Source organism: Hemiscyllium ocellatum, chromosome 21 (assembly GCF_020745735.1).
Source record: "Hemiscyllium ocellatum isolate sHemOce1 chromosome 21, sHemOce1.pat.X.cur, whole genome shotgun sequence".
Lineage (NCBI taxonomy): Eukaryota > Metazoa > Chordata > Chondrichthyes > Orectolobiformes > Hemiscylliidae > Hemiscyllium > Hemiscyllium ocellatum.
The window spans coordinates 56,562,300-56,578,829 of NC_083421.1; the positions used below are offsets into that span (position 1 = coordinate 56,562,300).

Below are 16,530 nucleotides of genomic sequence, written 5' to 3' on the forward strand. Positions count from 1 at the left end.
GACTGGTTTCATATTTTCAGAATTGTTAATTGTCCAGCTTCATCAGCTGCCAATGTGGGCTTTGAACCCACTTCTCAAAAAACCAGACTAGCCCATTGACTTTACCACCACCCTCCCCACCTCGTTTACTGCTGCCCATTAGAGAAGGAAAGTTGCTGTTGATCCCTTCCAAAAATGGAGTTGTACCAGTCTCGAAATCAGGCATCTATCAGTCCAGAAATGCTGCTAGACCAGCTGAGTTCCTTCAGCACTATGTGTTTTTATCTCCTGAATCCTCAGTACGTTGCTATTATTTAACCTGCTGTTCTTGCCTGTTCTGGCTTATTTATATGTGCCTCCCATCCTACACTAATATGAGTGATTTTTCACTGAAAAGTAAGTGTATCTGTTTCCCAGGGCTGACATCCCATAATCCCATAATAGAGAACTTGAAGACCTAACAATGGGCATTGAAAAGTGAATCACTCTTTGAGTTATCATTCATAAATCCACCTTTTGTTTGCAATCTGTGTATAACTTGTGATATTGTTGTCATTCTGCTATCAATGGTTCAACATCTTCTCAAAACCATAGACATGGACAATGAGAATATAGCAGCTTAAGAAATGGGAACTTTTCCCCTTTATCCCCCTGAACTGCTCCTCAGTAGTCAACGTTTCTTGCTTGCTCCCCGCATTCCCAGAATCCCTGAAAAGCTAATTTTCCCAAGATCCACACCGCCTCATTTCGATCCTAATTGAATGACCCCATATCCTAATGTATTCTTGTATCAAGGGAGCATCCTGTTGGGAGGACAGACATCTGATGATGAAATTCAGCATTTACTAGCACAGGCTTTGGGCCTTCTGGAAACATAGAGCTTGATGATAAAGACTTCAAACTTAGCACCAAGCTCATGGTCAACAAGGTAGTAGTGTTGTTTCCCCTTCTGTATGTGTGGGAAACATGGGAGTTGTACAGGAGACATCTCAAATCCCTAGAGAAAGCTAACCTCCACAGATCCATTGGCAGAATAGGAGTGTTGATATCAGGGTAACAGTCCCAGCCCCGAGACACTGAAGATGGTCAACTATCTGTGTTGGGGAGGCTACACTGTCCACATTCCTGATGCAAAACTCCCAAAACAAACTGCAAGCCATGTCATTATGAAGTCACCAGGAGCACTGAGAAGGTGCTTCCAGGATGTTCCTCGAAGCCTCCATGAAGAACCAGCACCTGGGAATATTGCCTTGGATTAACCAAACTAGAGAGGAAGCATCCGTTAGGGTGACAACCATCATGAGCACCTCCAACAGGCCAAAGCTAAAGGCCAAAAGGCAAACAGTGGAAGGAATTTGCAAAACCCCAAGCATCCCACCCACCCACCTCTTCAACACCACCTTCCCCACCTGACACACAGTGTACAGATCTAGAACATAGCAGAGATGAGGAGGCAATGGCCTCATGGTATTATCACTGGATTGTTAACACAGAGACCCAGGTAATGTTCCAGTGACCTGGGTTCGAAACCTGCCACAGCAGATGGTTGAATTTGAATTCAACAAGTATCTGGAATTAAAGGGTCTAAGGATGACCATGAATCCATTGTCAGAAAAACCATCTTGTTCCCTAACGCCCTTTAGGGAAGGAAGCTGCCATTCTTGTCTGGTCTATATGTGACGGCAGACCCACAGCAATGTGGTTGACTCTTCACTGCCAATAAACGCTGGCTTGACCAGCGACGCCCTCATCCCGTAAATGGACAGTTTAAAAAAAGTAACAGGCCCTTCAGTCCAGCATGTCTATGCTGACTATGATGACATTCTAAATTAATCCCAGCTGCCTGCGTGTAGTCCATATCCTTCTATTCCCTGGCTGGTCATGTGTCTGACTAAATGCTTCTTAAACCTTACCAACAACTCGGCCTCCATCACCTCCCCTAGCGACATGACCCAGGCACCTACCATCCTCTGTGTAAAAGAACTTGCTTCGCATCACATCTCCTTTAAAACCTTCCCTTCTCACCTTAAACCGATGCCCCCCTGATATTTGGAATCTAGCATTGGACTGTTTAGTTGCCTCAGGACTCACAATACTGGAATGGAAAGAAAATACCCTCAGTCTTGAGAGACTGGCGAAGAAGAAAAAAATGCCAAGGATGCCAATTTTGCCAAGGCTCATTAATAAATAAACCTTTCCACTTTCTTTGCTCCACTCATATCCCTCTCGTTATGACCCAACTCTGACACAGCTGACTCAACACGAGGAATTGCAGGGATGATATTTAGAGTCAAGATTAGAGTGGTGCTGGAAAAGCACAGCAGGTCAGGCAGCATCCGAGGAGCAGGAAAATCAACGTTACGAGCAAAAGCCTGTCCAAAATGAGTTTCCGTAGGTTCACTGCAGTGGCCTAAATTGCAAGCTTTCAAATGTTAATTTTTTGAAGTTTCTTGGAAGTACAGAACTTGAATATTTTTGAAGAGAGAGTTGCATTGCTAATGCTTGCACTCGAGACAGAGGCAATAAAGCCAAATTTCAAGCAATCACAACAGTTTATACCGCAGGAGAAAAGGGTAGCAATTGACTGGCCAGCCAATTCTGACTGGCTAAGGTATTGCCATGGAGAAAGTGAAGGGGAACTAAAGGCTCCCCAAATTCCAAGTAATTCCAAAGAGGCACAAGGTTTAAACATGTTCCTAGTGCTTGTAAAGAATGGGTGCCTACCTGTACTAAAACAGCATGTTTCTTCAAGCATTTGGACACGAACCTTGCTATGCACTTGACTGATTATCTTCAACTGGAAGTTATTGTAATTACTAATGCACTCAGAATTGTTCAGCAAGTGCTTGCTAATCATAGCATCACATCTAACAATCAGCACAGGCTGGTTTGAGTACGGCATGTACTCTGCCCTGTGGCAAATGTCTGAACAAATAAAAACAAATTTCTCTTCGAGCAATGTTACTTTCATACAGTCACAGAGACATACAGCACGGAAACAGACCCTTCGGTCCAACCAGTCCATGCTGACCATAATCCCAAACTAAACTAGCCCCAGCTGCCGGCTCCTGGCCCATTTCCCTCCAAACCTTTCCTATTCATAAACTTATCCAAATGTCTTTGAAACGTTGTAATTGTCCCACATCCACCACTTCCTCAGGAAGTTCATTCCACATGCGAACCACCCTCTGTGTAAAACTATTTGCCCCTCGTGACCCTTTTTAAATCTCTCACCTCAAAAATGTCCCCCGAGTCTTGAAACCTCTCTATCCTAGGGAAAAGGCAACTATCATTAACTCTATCTATACCCTTCATTAATTCATCAACTTCTATAAGATCGCTTCTCAACCTCCTACTCTCCAGTGAAAAATTCCCAGTCTTTCTTTATAACTCAAAGCAGTTGCCCTCACTTGCCTTATTCTACCCTTATATATTGTCCCATGTGTAATATGCTCCCATCTATGTACTGCCCCAACCAAACGGAGCTGTCTCTGTATATGATGGGCTCCACTTGTCTGTTATGTTACATATAAAATGGGGCCTGGTACCTATGATCACTGCGTGAGTGAAGTTTTTAACCTTTCACCTTTTTTTTTAAGAATGTAGTGAGATGAGAAGACTCATTAGTTTTCCACGCTCTCAGCCCAGCTGTCCGGGGAATGAGGCTGTCACATGAGCAGTGATTATGATTGCAGTGACTGCTCACTGGGAACTGGGCTGGATTGAAAAGCCAGAACCCATTTCTGTGGCGATTATTAATGAACATTGGGAACAGATTGGTGACCTTCACTGCATGTTCAAACAAACTAAAGGCGCTGCATCAGTCTAAGCTCCGCACATCCAAATGAAAACCGAGGATGAGGAAGGGAACTTCAGATTTTGAATTGGAAATTTTTTTCAAAATGTTGCGTGTTGTCTTGCTTGGCAGTCCTGACTTAACTAGTGCCATTAACCCAAAGAATTGGCATAAACCTCAGCTGTTCGAAAGAATGAACATCTGCATTTATATAGCAACTTCCATAGGATATCCCAAACCATTTTATAATCAATGAATGGCTTCCATCTCTGGCATTCTTTGCTGTGGAAATGCAGGAAATATAGCAGCTAATTTGCACATAGCAAGTTCCTACAAAAGATTATGGATCAAATAGTAGGCATTGTTTGAGAAATTAATGTTGGGCAGGACATTAGTGAAGACTCCACTGCTGTTCTTTAAATACTGCCAGAGGACCTTTATAACATTTTCTTGTAAGCAGTCTGAAAGTTTGCACTTTCAATGGGCTGTCCCCTGTGTCAGTGCCATGCTGGGTCATCAACATGGAATCTGTACTGAAGTAGGATTTGAACTCACCGCTTACGGACTCAGAAGCAATAGACTGCTACTCTGAATCATGGTAGGCATCTGCTGTGGCAGGTGGGGAGGAATCAAGCTGATTATGACATCCAAGTGTGCATATTCCAGCATGACTCACTGGGGCAAAGAACACTGGCCTGATATTTACTGCTTCCAGCTCAGAAATACTAAGACCAATTGTGGCAGACCTTCCCTTTCCCCAACCCACTCCCTCCCTCCCTCACTCACTGCAGGGGAGAGTTCACGATTCCCTCTTGTTCAGGGTAATCCTCATCTTCCGCTTAGGGGATTCCCCACCCCTAACATGGGAAAAGATCACTAACCTCAGTCAATAACAAATGCATTCTAATTAATGCATGTTGCTAATTGTATAGATCTGAGCAGAGTGTTGTCCTTGTCTACAGTAAATTGAGAAAAATAATGTGTATTAGTCAATTACCATAACCAAACAAAGGAAGACTTGCATTTATATAGCGCTTTTCATGACCATTGGACACCCCAAAGTACTGTACGTTCTTTTATTTTCCAAAAATATTCTTTATTCGTAAAACATGTGAAAATACATCACAAAATGTTACAGCTTGAATATTATACTATTTGCAATCAAATTCAACGTGTCTCCATACAGCATGTTCCACACAGTGTAATTACAATAGACTTTGCCATATCCATTCCATGGTCGGTATACAACCAAGGGCAAAACATTTCTAATCAGAAATGACAAAGAGTGCAGTAGAAATCAGCATTTCTCTTTGCGCATGTTCCACTGTGAGTGACCACAATACAATTTCAACGCCCTCCATCTTGGCAATATAGATTCCTTTGTCAGGTACATACTTTTTTTTTATATTTCAAAAATATACTTTATTCATAAAATAATTTGATGGTCTGTACAGTTGGTCATGCCATACATTAGATTACTTACAGTATGGAAACAGGCCCTTCGGCCCAACAAGTCCACACCGACCCGCCGAAGCGAAACCCACCCATACCCCTACACTTACCCCTTCACCTGGCCTGCACATTTTTGGACTATGGGAGGAAACCGGAGCACCCGGAGGAAACCCACGCAGACACGGGGAGAACGTGCAAACTCCACACAGTCAGTCGCCTGAGGCAGGAATTGAACCCAGGTCTCTGGCGCTGTGAGGCAGCAGTGCTAACCACTATGCCACTGTGCCGCCCACATATGTAAACATTTTCATGCAAAGATCAGAATTTATCATTTTTATACAGGTCTGTACATTTTTCAATCATATGCCCATATAATTAGCTGCATACACTCGCTCCAGACGTTTGACAGTTTTCAGCTCCTCTATGGACTGATGCTGGGAGAGGATAGACAGCGACCTTCCCCTGTTGCACCTTTTCAGTCAAGGTGAAGAGATGCTGGTCTTGAACTGAGGTGTACAAAGTTAAAAATCACACAACACCAGGTTATAGTCCAACAGGTTTGTTTGGAAGCACTAGCTTTCAGAGCGATGCTCCTTCATTCACCTGATGCTTCCAAATAAACCTGTTGGACTATAACCTGTTGTTGTGTGATTTTTGACTTTTCAGTCACAGAATTGTTTTAGCGGTGCACTCGCTATTGCGATGTAATAAAGAAAATGGCACCCAATTTGCACACAGCAAGCTCCCACAAACAGCAAGTAATAGTGACCATAGAATCCCTTTAGTAGGGAAGCAGGCCATTCAGCCCATCGAGTCCACACTCACCCTCTGAAGAGTAACCCCCCAAGACCCACCCCCCCCACCCAAACTGTAACCCGATATTTCACATGGCTATCCCACCCACCCTACACATCCCAGGACACTATGGGCTAGTCCACTTAACCGACTTAAAGGGAACCCACTGAGACAAGGGCAGAATGTGCAAATTCCACGCAGGCAGTCACCCAAGGGTGGAATTGAACCCAGGCTCCTGGTGCTGTGAGGTGGCAGTGCTAACCACTGAGCCGCCCCTTTAATGAAAAGATTGACTCCCTCAGTGTCTCACCATCCTGGAAGGTGACTGACACCCTCTCCCCTCACTCTCTCACACCCCTCTGGGAGTGCGTGATGGACATGGACCCCTTATCGATGAGGCTGTTGGGTCAAAATTAATAAGAGCAAACAGTTTATGTTTTAAGCAGTATGGGAAGAAGGTTAAGGAAAGTCAGAGGGAAGTTACTGACGCAGCACGGTTTTGTGAAGATTAACCAGCCTGTTCATTCTGTTCAGCCTCACATTCCAAACAACTGGTTCACCCAAGTGATAACACGGGTGGACCTTGCAGGACCTTGTGCTGTATCATGGTGGAACCACACTGAAAGAAGGACAATAAATTATACTGAGAAAGGATGATAAGTAACAAGGGCACACTAAGCAGTACGGAACAGGAAGATCCCACATGTGGGCTCATGTCCATAATATGTTTGTCCCTCTCAGTTAGAGTAGGCGTCTGCTTGAAGTCTCATACCTGAGTTTAATGTTCCTCAATGGACAAAGACAAGCATTCTGACTTGAGATCACTGGAAAGAAAAAAACTGAAAGACTTTCATTTATACATGATTTGGAGATGCCGGTGTTGGACTGGGGTGGACAAAGTTAAGAATCACACAACAGCAGCTTATAGTCCAACAGGTTTACTTGGAAGTACAAGCTTTCAGAGCGCTGCTCCTCCACAACCACCTAATGAAGGAGCAGTGCTCCGAAAGCTAATGCTTCAAAATAAACCGGTTGGACTATAACCTGGTGTTGTGTGATTTGTAACTTCATTTATATAGTGCTTTTCACATCCAGCGGTTATCCCAAAAGAATTTTCAACCAGTGAAAAAATTTTGAGGCATAATCATTTTTGTTAATGGTTACCAATTTGCACACAGCAAGTTCTTAAAAACAGCAATGTGATCATGGCCAGGTCATCTGTTTTGTTGCGATGTTGATTGAGGGGTAAATACTGGCTAGGACACCCGGATAGCTCGCCTCCAGAATAGTGCATTGGAATCTTACACGTCCACCTGAGCTGACATTAGGGGCCTCAGCTTAACATCTCATCCAGAAGACAGCATTGCTGACTGTCCAGCCCTCCCTCAGGGATGCGTCGAAGTGTTAGACTCTGGATTTTGTGCTCAAGTTCAGTCAAATACAGCCATGCTGAAAGTGAGTGTGCATGTATTTTAAAGGAAGATGGGATGAGGATAGAGGTCGCTTTGTGAAACCGTCCACGGTTGAGTCGCTTACCAGCCACTTATTGCAATAGGCCTCATGTATGACCTTGAAAACATAGCGAGTGCGTGATCTTGATTTTAAAAGACATTGACATATAGATATAATGCACTCACATATAAACCACAGAGTTGCTGGATCAGTGGACTGAAACTGCTGGAGTTTTCATTTGTCTGAATGTTTTAGAGAACTGTTACACCACGTCGCTGTTATTTTGCAATATCGACCTACGCGCAGTTCTCAAATCTCCAGAGAACGTGCTGTGCTAAAAATGTCTTTTGACTTGTACCAGTTTGATCGATACCAATCAACTGCATCACAGAAGTATCCTGAATGTTTCCATTGGGTGTTTCCAGTCACATTCTCCTCATTTCTTATCCACGTGAGTTCTGAAGAACTTGCCAGACTGGAAAGTGATTTTAATAGGTGTTCAGATAAAGAAGTTCTCAGTGTAGTCATTGGAATTAAAGATGTGCACTCACGTGTTTATTTCTGATAGCATTGAGCAGTATATCTGAAACTCCCATTGTCCAATTATAGATTCTGCTCTTCGAGTAAAAAATGAGGTCTGCAGATGCTGGAGATCACAGCTGAACATGTATTGCTGGTTAAAGCACAGCAGGTTAGGCAGCATCTCAGGAATAGGGAATTCGACGTTTCGAGCATAAGCCCTTCATCTTGCCAAGTTACCCTGTGTTTGGAGAGAGAGTTTGACCAGTGGAACACCAGCGAGAGGCATCACTGATTGATGACACGGATGTCACTGATGGTGTGAGCATTTGCTTCAGAATTATGCTCTCATCTCTCACACTGCTTTGTGTTTGAGTCTCTCTAATGGAGCTGTACTGAGAAGGTATTGATCCAAGTTACAGGTGTGTCCCCGGGCTCTCACCTTCACCAAAACTGCCCTAGATTCAAGTTGTGCTGCTAACCCTCAGTTCTGCTCATATCTGCCTCAATGCAGGTATTGTCACTTCCACACTCTGGTGTTCCTCACTTTATATTCCTGGACCTATCATTGGATCACTGGTTGTTGTCAAAAACCCATCTGCTTCACTAATGCCTTTTAAGAACAGAAATCTGCCATCCTTACCTGGTCTGACCGAGCACTGTCATTCGCTGCCTTTATCATTATCATTGAAGTCACACAGACATAGGGGTTCAGTTTAGCCTGTAGCCAGCTCTATCCATCTGTCACCTCCATTGAACCATATAACATATACATACACACACACACATAAAGACACACATATACACACATACACACACACACCTGCACACATACCAACGTACACCTACACACATACTTATACACACACACACACTTGTACACACACACATACACACACACAAAGACACACATATACACACTCACCTGCACACATACTTATACACACACACCTACACACACTTAAACACAGACAGGAGAGAGTGAGGACTGGGGATTCTATGATTCTACAAGGAGGCCATTCACCCCCTCACTCCTGTACAGGTCCCATTTCCCCTTGATCCTGCAAACATTTTCTTTTTCAAGGGAAAGCACGTGTTGTCTCTGTGCTGCCTCGGTCACCCACAGGCTGCTTTGGATTGTGCACCCAATCAATTAACATGGGGTGGGGTGGATGGAGGTGAAGACAGAGGGGGAAAACAAAACCCCACCCCAGCCGGCCAACTCGACCGCAAGTGTGGGCTGTTTCTCAACAGTGTAGTCACTGCCGCGCTGTAGGAAAAACAGAAGCCAGGTTGTGCCCAGCAGGATCCCACAAGGAGCAGAGAGACATTTGACGTGATATCTCCCGCCAGCCCTCAAGAGAAAAAGGATCCTTCATGTTAACGTGGGAAGGTATCCAAGGCTTTGGTCAGAGAGTGCAGCTCCCCCCCCCCGCCTCCACCACCCCTCTTAGTACAGCATCTTTGTGCCACCAACTGACTCCATTGTTGCACCCTCTCCAGGAATTATTGCAATACTTATGTCTTCACCAACACCGCCCAAAAACAAGATCAACTGACCGTTCGCCTGTTACTGCTTGTGGGATCTTGCTGTGCGTAAGCTGGCTCCTGTGTTTCCTACACTTCAGTATTACCTCATTGGCTGTCGGGGGCTAGGTAACATCATTAGGTCATGAAAGGCGCTATGTAAATGCAACTTCTTCATTCACTCGCTTCTTGTACTAGCTCCAAGCTGAGAAAGTGAAGGGTTAAATTTTGCAATCCCAGCTGTTGATTTTATTCAAGAGAAAGGTCGACACATTCTTGACAGTTATAGAATGGGGTAGTGAACGAAGGTGAAGTAGGGGTAAAAGATCAGCCATGATCTTGTTGATTTGATGGTGCAGGTTCTAAAGGACCAATGACCCACTCCTGCTGCTAATTATTTAGTTTTACTGTTGAAGGGCATGTTGTTCTGGAACTGACCACAGGGGGCAGCATAACAGCCCATGGATGACTCAACAACAACACTGTACATTTATAAAGCAACCTCATCGCAGTTGGACTGAGAATGGAAACTTCACGAACATCACGTCCTGTTACTGTGCCAGGGCTATGTGAGGAAGGGGAAGAGATTCTGAAATAAAATTAAGAGGCTCACTTCCAGCTACAATCATAGAGTCAGAGAGATGTACAGCATGGAAATAGACCATTCGGTCCAACTCATTCATGCTGACCAGATATCCCAACCCAATCTAGTCCCACCTGCCAGAACCTGGCCTATATCCCTCCAAATCCTTCCTGTTCATATACCCAAATCATAGAGTAATACAGCATGGAAACAGACCCTTCAGTCCAACCATGTTCCCAAACTAAACTAATCACGCATGCCTGTGCTCAGCACATATCCCTCCAAACCTTTCCTATAAATGTATCCAAATGTCTTTTAAATGTTGTAAGCGTTCCCGCATCCACCACTTCCTCTGCCAGTTCATTCCACACACGAAGCATTCACTGTAAAAAAAAAGTTGCCTCTCGTGTCCTTTTTAAAATCTTTCTCCTCTCAGCTTAAGAAATATGCCCCCTAGTTATTAACCCCCATACTCTTGGGAAAAGGCAATTGCCTATTTACCCTATCCACGCCCCTCATGATTTTATAAACCTCTATAAGCTCAACCCTCAACCTCCTGCACTCCAGTGAAAAAAAAAGTCTCAACCTTTTCAGTCTTATTTTTATAACTCAAGCTCTACGTTCCCGGCAATGTGCTAGTAAATCTTTTCTGAGCCCTCTCCAGTTTAATGATATCCTTCCTGTAGCAGTCCTTGTAGCTGTCTGTTCCTCAATGGCCCATCAGGCGTCGAGTTTTTTTTTCGTAACATGTTAATTCTATTGCTCTCTCCAAGCACTTGGCAGCATTTTCACCTGTTTGTTAGTTGACACTGGGTTGGGTTGTATCAGTGGTGGATTGAGGGCATTAGGGTGAGAATGTCAGTCAGTGTTTGTAGCAATTTTCCAGCACAAAATTATTTGATGTACACAGCCCGAGAAGCACTGAAGGAAGGTAGTGCAGTTTGGATTCCAGGGTAGTTAGAGCAGCAACTGTTGTCATATTTAAAGTAAAAACAGAAGTCTTGCGTTAGCGTGGAGTTTTTCATGGCTAACAGATGTCTCAAAGTACTTTACAGCCAACATTTTTTTTAAATGTCGTGATTAGTATAATGTAGAAAACGTGGCAGCTGATTTGAACCGAGCAAACTCCAACAAACAGCAATGTAATCACAAAAGGGATGTGATCGCGTAGTGGTAACACTCCTGGATATAATAATTCAGAATCCCAGGCTTAATGTGCTGGTTTAAATCCCACTGTGATCATGTCACCATTGTCAAAAAAGCCCATCTGGTTCACTTCAGGGAAGGAAACCTGCCATCTTTATCCAGTCTAACCCAAACTTGACTCTAGACCGACAGCAGTGTGGTTAACATTGATGAGCACTAAGTGATGACTTAAGTTACTGATACCCACTTCCATTAATAAATAAAGTGCTTCAGTGATGTTGACTGAAACATAAACATTGTTCGGTAGTCTGGGGCAAACTTCTCTTCCCATCTCCATAACAGTGCCATGGGATCTTTTGTATCTCCTTGAGCAAGCAGGTGAGGTCTCAGGTCAGTGTGCCAGCTGAAAGGCAGCACCGCCAACAGTGTAGCACTCCTCAGTATTGCACTGGATTGTTGTACTCAAATGCTGGAGTGGGGCTTACTCCCACGACTGTGTAAGTCAGAGATGAGTGTGCTATCTGTGAAACCATGGCTGACACAATATTCAAATCCATGTATATCTAGGCACCTTAATAATTTCTCTGTTTAGTTTATTTGACTTTTCATTTGTTTATGGGACATGGGCGTTGCTGGCTGGGCAGCATTTTCTTTCCCTCAAAAAGTTGAACCTCTGTAGTCCACACAGTATAAAGAACAAAGAAGAACAAAGAAAATTTACAGCCCAGGAACAGGCCCTTCGGCCTCCAAGCCTGAACCGATCCAGATGTACTGTCTAAACCTGTCAGTCAATTCCTAAGCATTTGTATCCCCCTGCTCCCCACCTACTCATGCATCTGTCCAGATGCATCTTAACTGAATCTACCATGCCTGCCTCTACTACCTCTGCTGGCAATGCGTTCCAAATGCCCACCACCCTCTGTGTGAAGTAGGTACATCTAAATGGAACAATGGCCTTTATTTCAAAGGGAATGGAGTATAATACTAAGGAGGTTTTGCTAAAACTATACAAGGCAGTGGTCATGGAGTCATAGAGATGTACAGCACATAAACAGACCCTTCAGTCCATGCCGACCAGATATCCCAATCCAATTTTGTCCCACCTGTCAGCACCCGGTCCATATCCCTCTAAACCCTTCCTATTCATATACCCATCCAAATGCCTTTTAAATGTTGCAATTGTACTAGCCTCCACCACCTCCTCTGGCAGCTCATTCCATACACGCACCACCCTCTGTGTGAAAAAGTTGCCCCGTAGGTCTCTTTTATATCTTTCCCCTCTCACACTAAACCTATGCCCTCTAGTTCTGAACTCCCCCACCCCAGGGAAAAGACTTTGTCTATTTATCCTATCCATACCCCTCATGATTTTATAAACCTCTATAAGGTCACCCCTCAGCCTCCGACACTCCAGGGAAAACAGCCCCAGCCTGTTCAGCCTCTCTCTATAGCTCAAATCCTCCAACCCTGGCAACATCCTTGTAAATCTTTTCTGAACCCGTTCAAAAGTTTCACAACATCTTTCCGATAGGAGGGAGACCAGAACTGCACGCAATATTCCAACAGTGGCCTAACCAATGTCCTGTACAGCCACAACATGATCACCCAACTCCTGTACTCAATGCTCTGACCAATAAAGGAAAGCATACCAACCGCCTTCTTCACTATCCTATCTACCTGCAACTCCACTTTCAAGGAGCTATGAACCTGCACTCCAAGGTCTCTTTGTTCAGCAACACTCCCTAGGACCTTACTATTAAGTGTATAAGTCCTGATGAGATTTGCTTTCCCAAAATGCAGCACCTCGCATTTAGTCAGACCACAGCTGGAATACTGTCAACAATTTTAAACTCTGTATCCAGGAAAAGTATCATGGCACTGGAGGCAGTCCACAGAAGGTTCACTTGGCTAATGTCTTATGAGGAGGAAGTGAGCACTGCAGATGCTGGAGATCAGAGTCGAGAGTGTGGTGCTGGAAAAGCACAGCAGGTCTGGCAGCATCCGAGGAGCAGGAGAATCAACGTTTCGGTCATAAGCCCTTCATCAGAAATTAGACATTTGGGCCAGGGGTGCTGAGAGATAAATGGGAGGGTGTGGGGTTGGGGGGAAGGTAGATGGGCATGTGATAAGTCGATGAAGTTGGGGCAGAGGTGATAGGTCAGAGAAAAGGGTGGAGCGGATAGATGGGAAACTTGGTGGACAGGTCAGGAGGGTGCTGCCGGGTTGGACGCCTGGGACTGGGATAATCTGAGAGGGAGGGGAAGTGAGGAAACTGTTGAAATCCACATTGATCCCTTCTGGTTGCAGGGTTCCAAGGCGGAAGATGAGGCTTTCTTCCTCCAGGCACAGTGGTTAGGGTTTGATAATGGAGGAGGCACAAGACCTGCATGTCCTTCTACCTCCCCAAGGCTCACCCCCTCCCATTTATCTCTCAGCCCCCTTGGCCCACAAGCCTCATTTCTGATGAAGCACTTATGCCTGAAACATCAATTCTCCTGCTCATCAGATGCTGTCTGACCTGCTGTGCTTTTCCAGCACCACACTCTCCATTTGCGTCTTATGAGGAGAGGTTGAGTAGATGAGGCCTGTACTTATTGGACTTTAGGAGAATGAGAGGTGACCTTACTGAAATGAATGAGATCCTTAGAGAGCTTGACAAGGTAGATATGAAAAGGTTATACGCTCTTATGGGAGAATCTAGGACCCAAGAGCATAATGTCAGAAGAAGGGATCCCCCATTTAACACATGACTGAGGAGGAGTTAGTTGGAATCTTTACCAGAGAGGGGCCATCAAAGCTGGGTTGTCAAGATAATTCAGGGTTCAGATAGATGGATTTTTAATCAGAAAGGGAATCAAGAGTTAGGGTGGGAAAGTGAATTTGAGGGAATAGAGGGAGACGGATCCTGTAAGTTAAGACAGTTTTAGTATGAAAGGGCAAAATGTGTTGACACAGACTTTGAGGGCCGAAGGGCCTGTTTCTGTACTGTACTGTTCTTTGATTATCAGATCAACTGGGATTTCATTGAATAGTAGAGCAGACTCGATGGGATGAACGGTCTGTGTGTGTTCTGGAAAACAAAAAGTGCTGGAAATGACAGTGGGTCAGGCAGCCTCTGTGTGGGGAGAGACAGAGAGAGAGAGAGCAAGCTAACATTTCGAGTCTGGACAACTCCTCATCAGAACGCTGAAGAGTCATCTCGACTGGAAACATTAACTTACTCTCTCTCCATGGAGGCTGCCTGACCCTATGTGGGCTCCAGCAATTTATGATTTCAGTACAGATTCCAGCATCCACCATCCCTTGTCTGTTTACCCTATCCATGACCCTCATGAACTAGAGGGCATAGGTTTAAGGTGAGAGGGGAAAGATTTAAAAAGGGCCTAAGGGGCAATTTTTTCACACAGAGGGTGGTGCATGTATGGAATGAGCTGCCAGAGGAAATCCCCTTTCCCACCCTAACCCTTGACTCCCTCATTGATTAAAAATCTATTCTGAATCTTGAATTATCCTTGCAACCAGCTTTGACAGACCCTCTACGGTAAAGAATCCAACTGTTGCTGTGTTAATTGTCGGTGTGTGTGTAAATTACAACATTTAATAGGCATCTGGATGGGCATACGGATAGGAAAGGTTTGCAGGGATACGGGCCAAGTGCTGGAATATGGGGCCTGATTTAGGATATTAGATTAGATTACCTACAGTGTGGAAACAGGCCCTTCAGCCCAACAAGTCCACACTGACCCTCTGAAGAGTAACCCACCTAGACCCATTTCCCTCTGACTAATGCACCTAACACTATGTTAGGCAATTTAGCATAGCCAATTCACCTGACCTGCTCTGGAGGAAACCCACACAGACATGGGGAGAATGTGCAAATTCCACACAGACAGTCACCCGCGGCTAGAATCAAACCCAGGTCCCTGCTGCTGTGAGCCTGTAGTACTAACCATTGAGCCACCATGTGGTTGGTGTGGATGAGTTGGACCGAAAGGTCTGTCCATCCCCCTGAACCCACCTGCAGTAAATTCCTCCTAAATTATACAGGTATGCTGCCTGACCTGCTGTGCTTTTCCAGCACCACACTCTGATCTCCAGCATCTGCAGTCCTTGCTTTCTGCACTTGGGGAGGCACGGTGGCTCAGTGGTTAGCACTGCTATCTCACAGCACCAGGAATCCAGGTTCGATTCCAGCCTTAGGGTGTCTGTCTGTGTGGAGTTTGCACATTCTCCCCGTGCCTGCCTGGGTTTCCTCCGGGTGCTCCAGTTTCCTCCCACAGCCCAAAGGTGTGCAGGTTAGGGTGAATTGGCCACGCTAAATTGCCTATAGTGTTAGGTGCAGTCAGTGAGAGGGAAATGAAACTGGATGGTTTACTCTTCAGAGGGTCGGCGTGGACTTGTTGGGCCGAAGGGCCTGTTTCCACATAGTAGGGGATCTAAACAAAAACTGTGCCACTTCGCAGAAAAGACATCCAAACCTCACAGCACTTGACGAGACAGGGTTGGAGTGCAAATCTTGAGTTAGAGAAAGTTTGTGGAGAGGGGGGGGGAAGGAATTCAGTCCAGTCCAGAGCTGGGTGTGATCCAGTCCAGAGTTGGGAGGTTGCAGGAGCACTGACATCATACTCCTGCCTACTTTTTCCCCTGTGCCTGGGCAGGCAGTGTGACTCCCTGTCACATCCCAGTGAGAGGTGGCTGTGCGCAGCTCTCTGTGGGAACATCCAGCGCTGTTGTATAAAGTGCTTTCCCCTTCTCTCTCTCTCTCTCTCTCTCTCACTCTCTCTCCATCTCCCTGCTGCAGCCCGGAGGGGAGGGCTGGAGGATGTCTCTCTCTCTGTCCGCAAGGGCTTTAACCCAGGCACTGAGTGAGTGAGTGAGAGAGAGAGTGAGTGAGTGAGAGCTGCCCGAGAGTCAAGTAGCCTTGTTGCCCATGGTCCGGCTGATGTGGCCGGAGCTGCACAATGAGTGCGCGGCCAGCGGTCCCAAGATGTTTGACGGCTCCCGGCGGCTGAAGCAGATCTGGGACGGAGTGAGACTCGAGGTGACGGGAGACGCCGGCTCTGTGGTCCTGAACAGCTTCACCCAACTAGACCCGGACCTGCCCCTCACTGAGGTACACTCTCTACCCCGTCCAGAGTTTTTTTAAAAAAAACAAAACCTGCAGATCCGAAGCAAACAGCATCCAGACCTTGCTGGGGGAGCTCAGCAGGTCTGGTGGAGTCTGTGGGGAGAGAGAAAGCAGGGTGAAATTGCTGGAGAAACTCAGCAGGTCTGGTAGAGT

The 16,530-nt window shown here is 45.4% G+C and overlaps 1 protein-coding gene across 4 annotated transcripts in view; it reads left to right on the forward strand.

The window, feature by feature from the left end:
* The window catches only part of LOC132825901 (ral guanine nucleotide dissociation stimulator-like), a 191,023-nt gene that overhangs the window by 114,724 nt on the left and 59,769 nt on the right, over positions 1 to 16,530 (forward strand). The window contains exon 1 of one of the 4 annotated variants that reach the window (XM_060841523.1): positions 15,905 to 16,362. The exons of 2 other annotated variants lie outside the window; for them this stretch is intronic. In XM_060841523.1, the coding sequence (XP_060697506.1) occupies positions 16,180 to 16,362 (183 nt within the window). In that variant the 5' untranslated portion in view covers positions 15,905 to 16,179. Of the gene's footprint in view, positions 1 to 15,904; positions 16,363 to 16,530 lie in introns of those variants that run through there. One more of the 4 variants, XM_060841520.1, reaches the window with a different exon arrangement.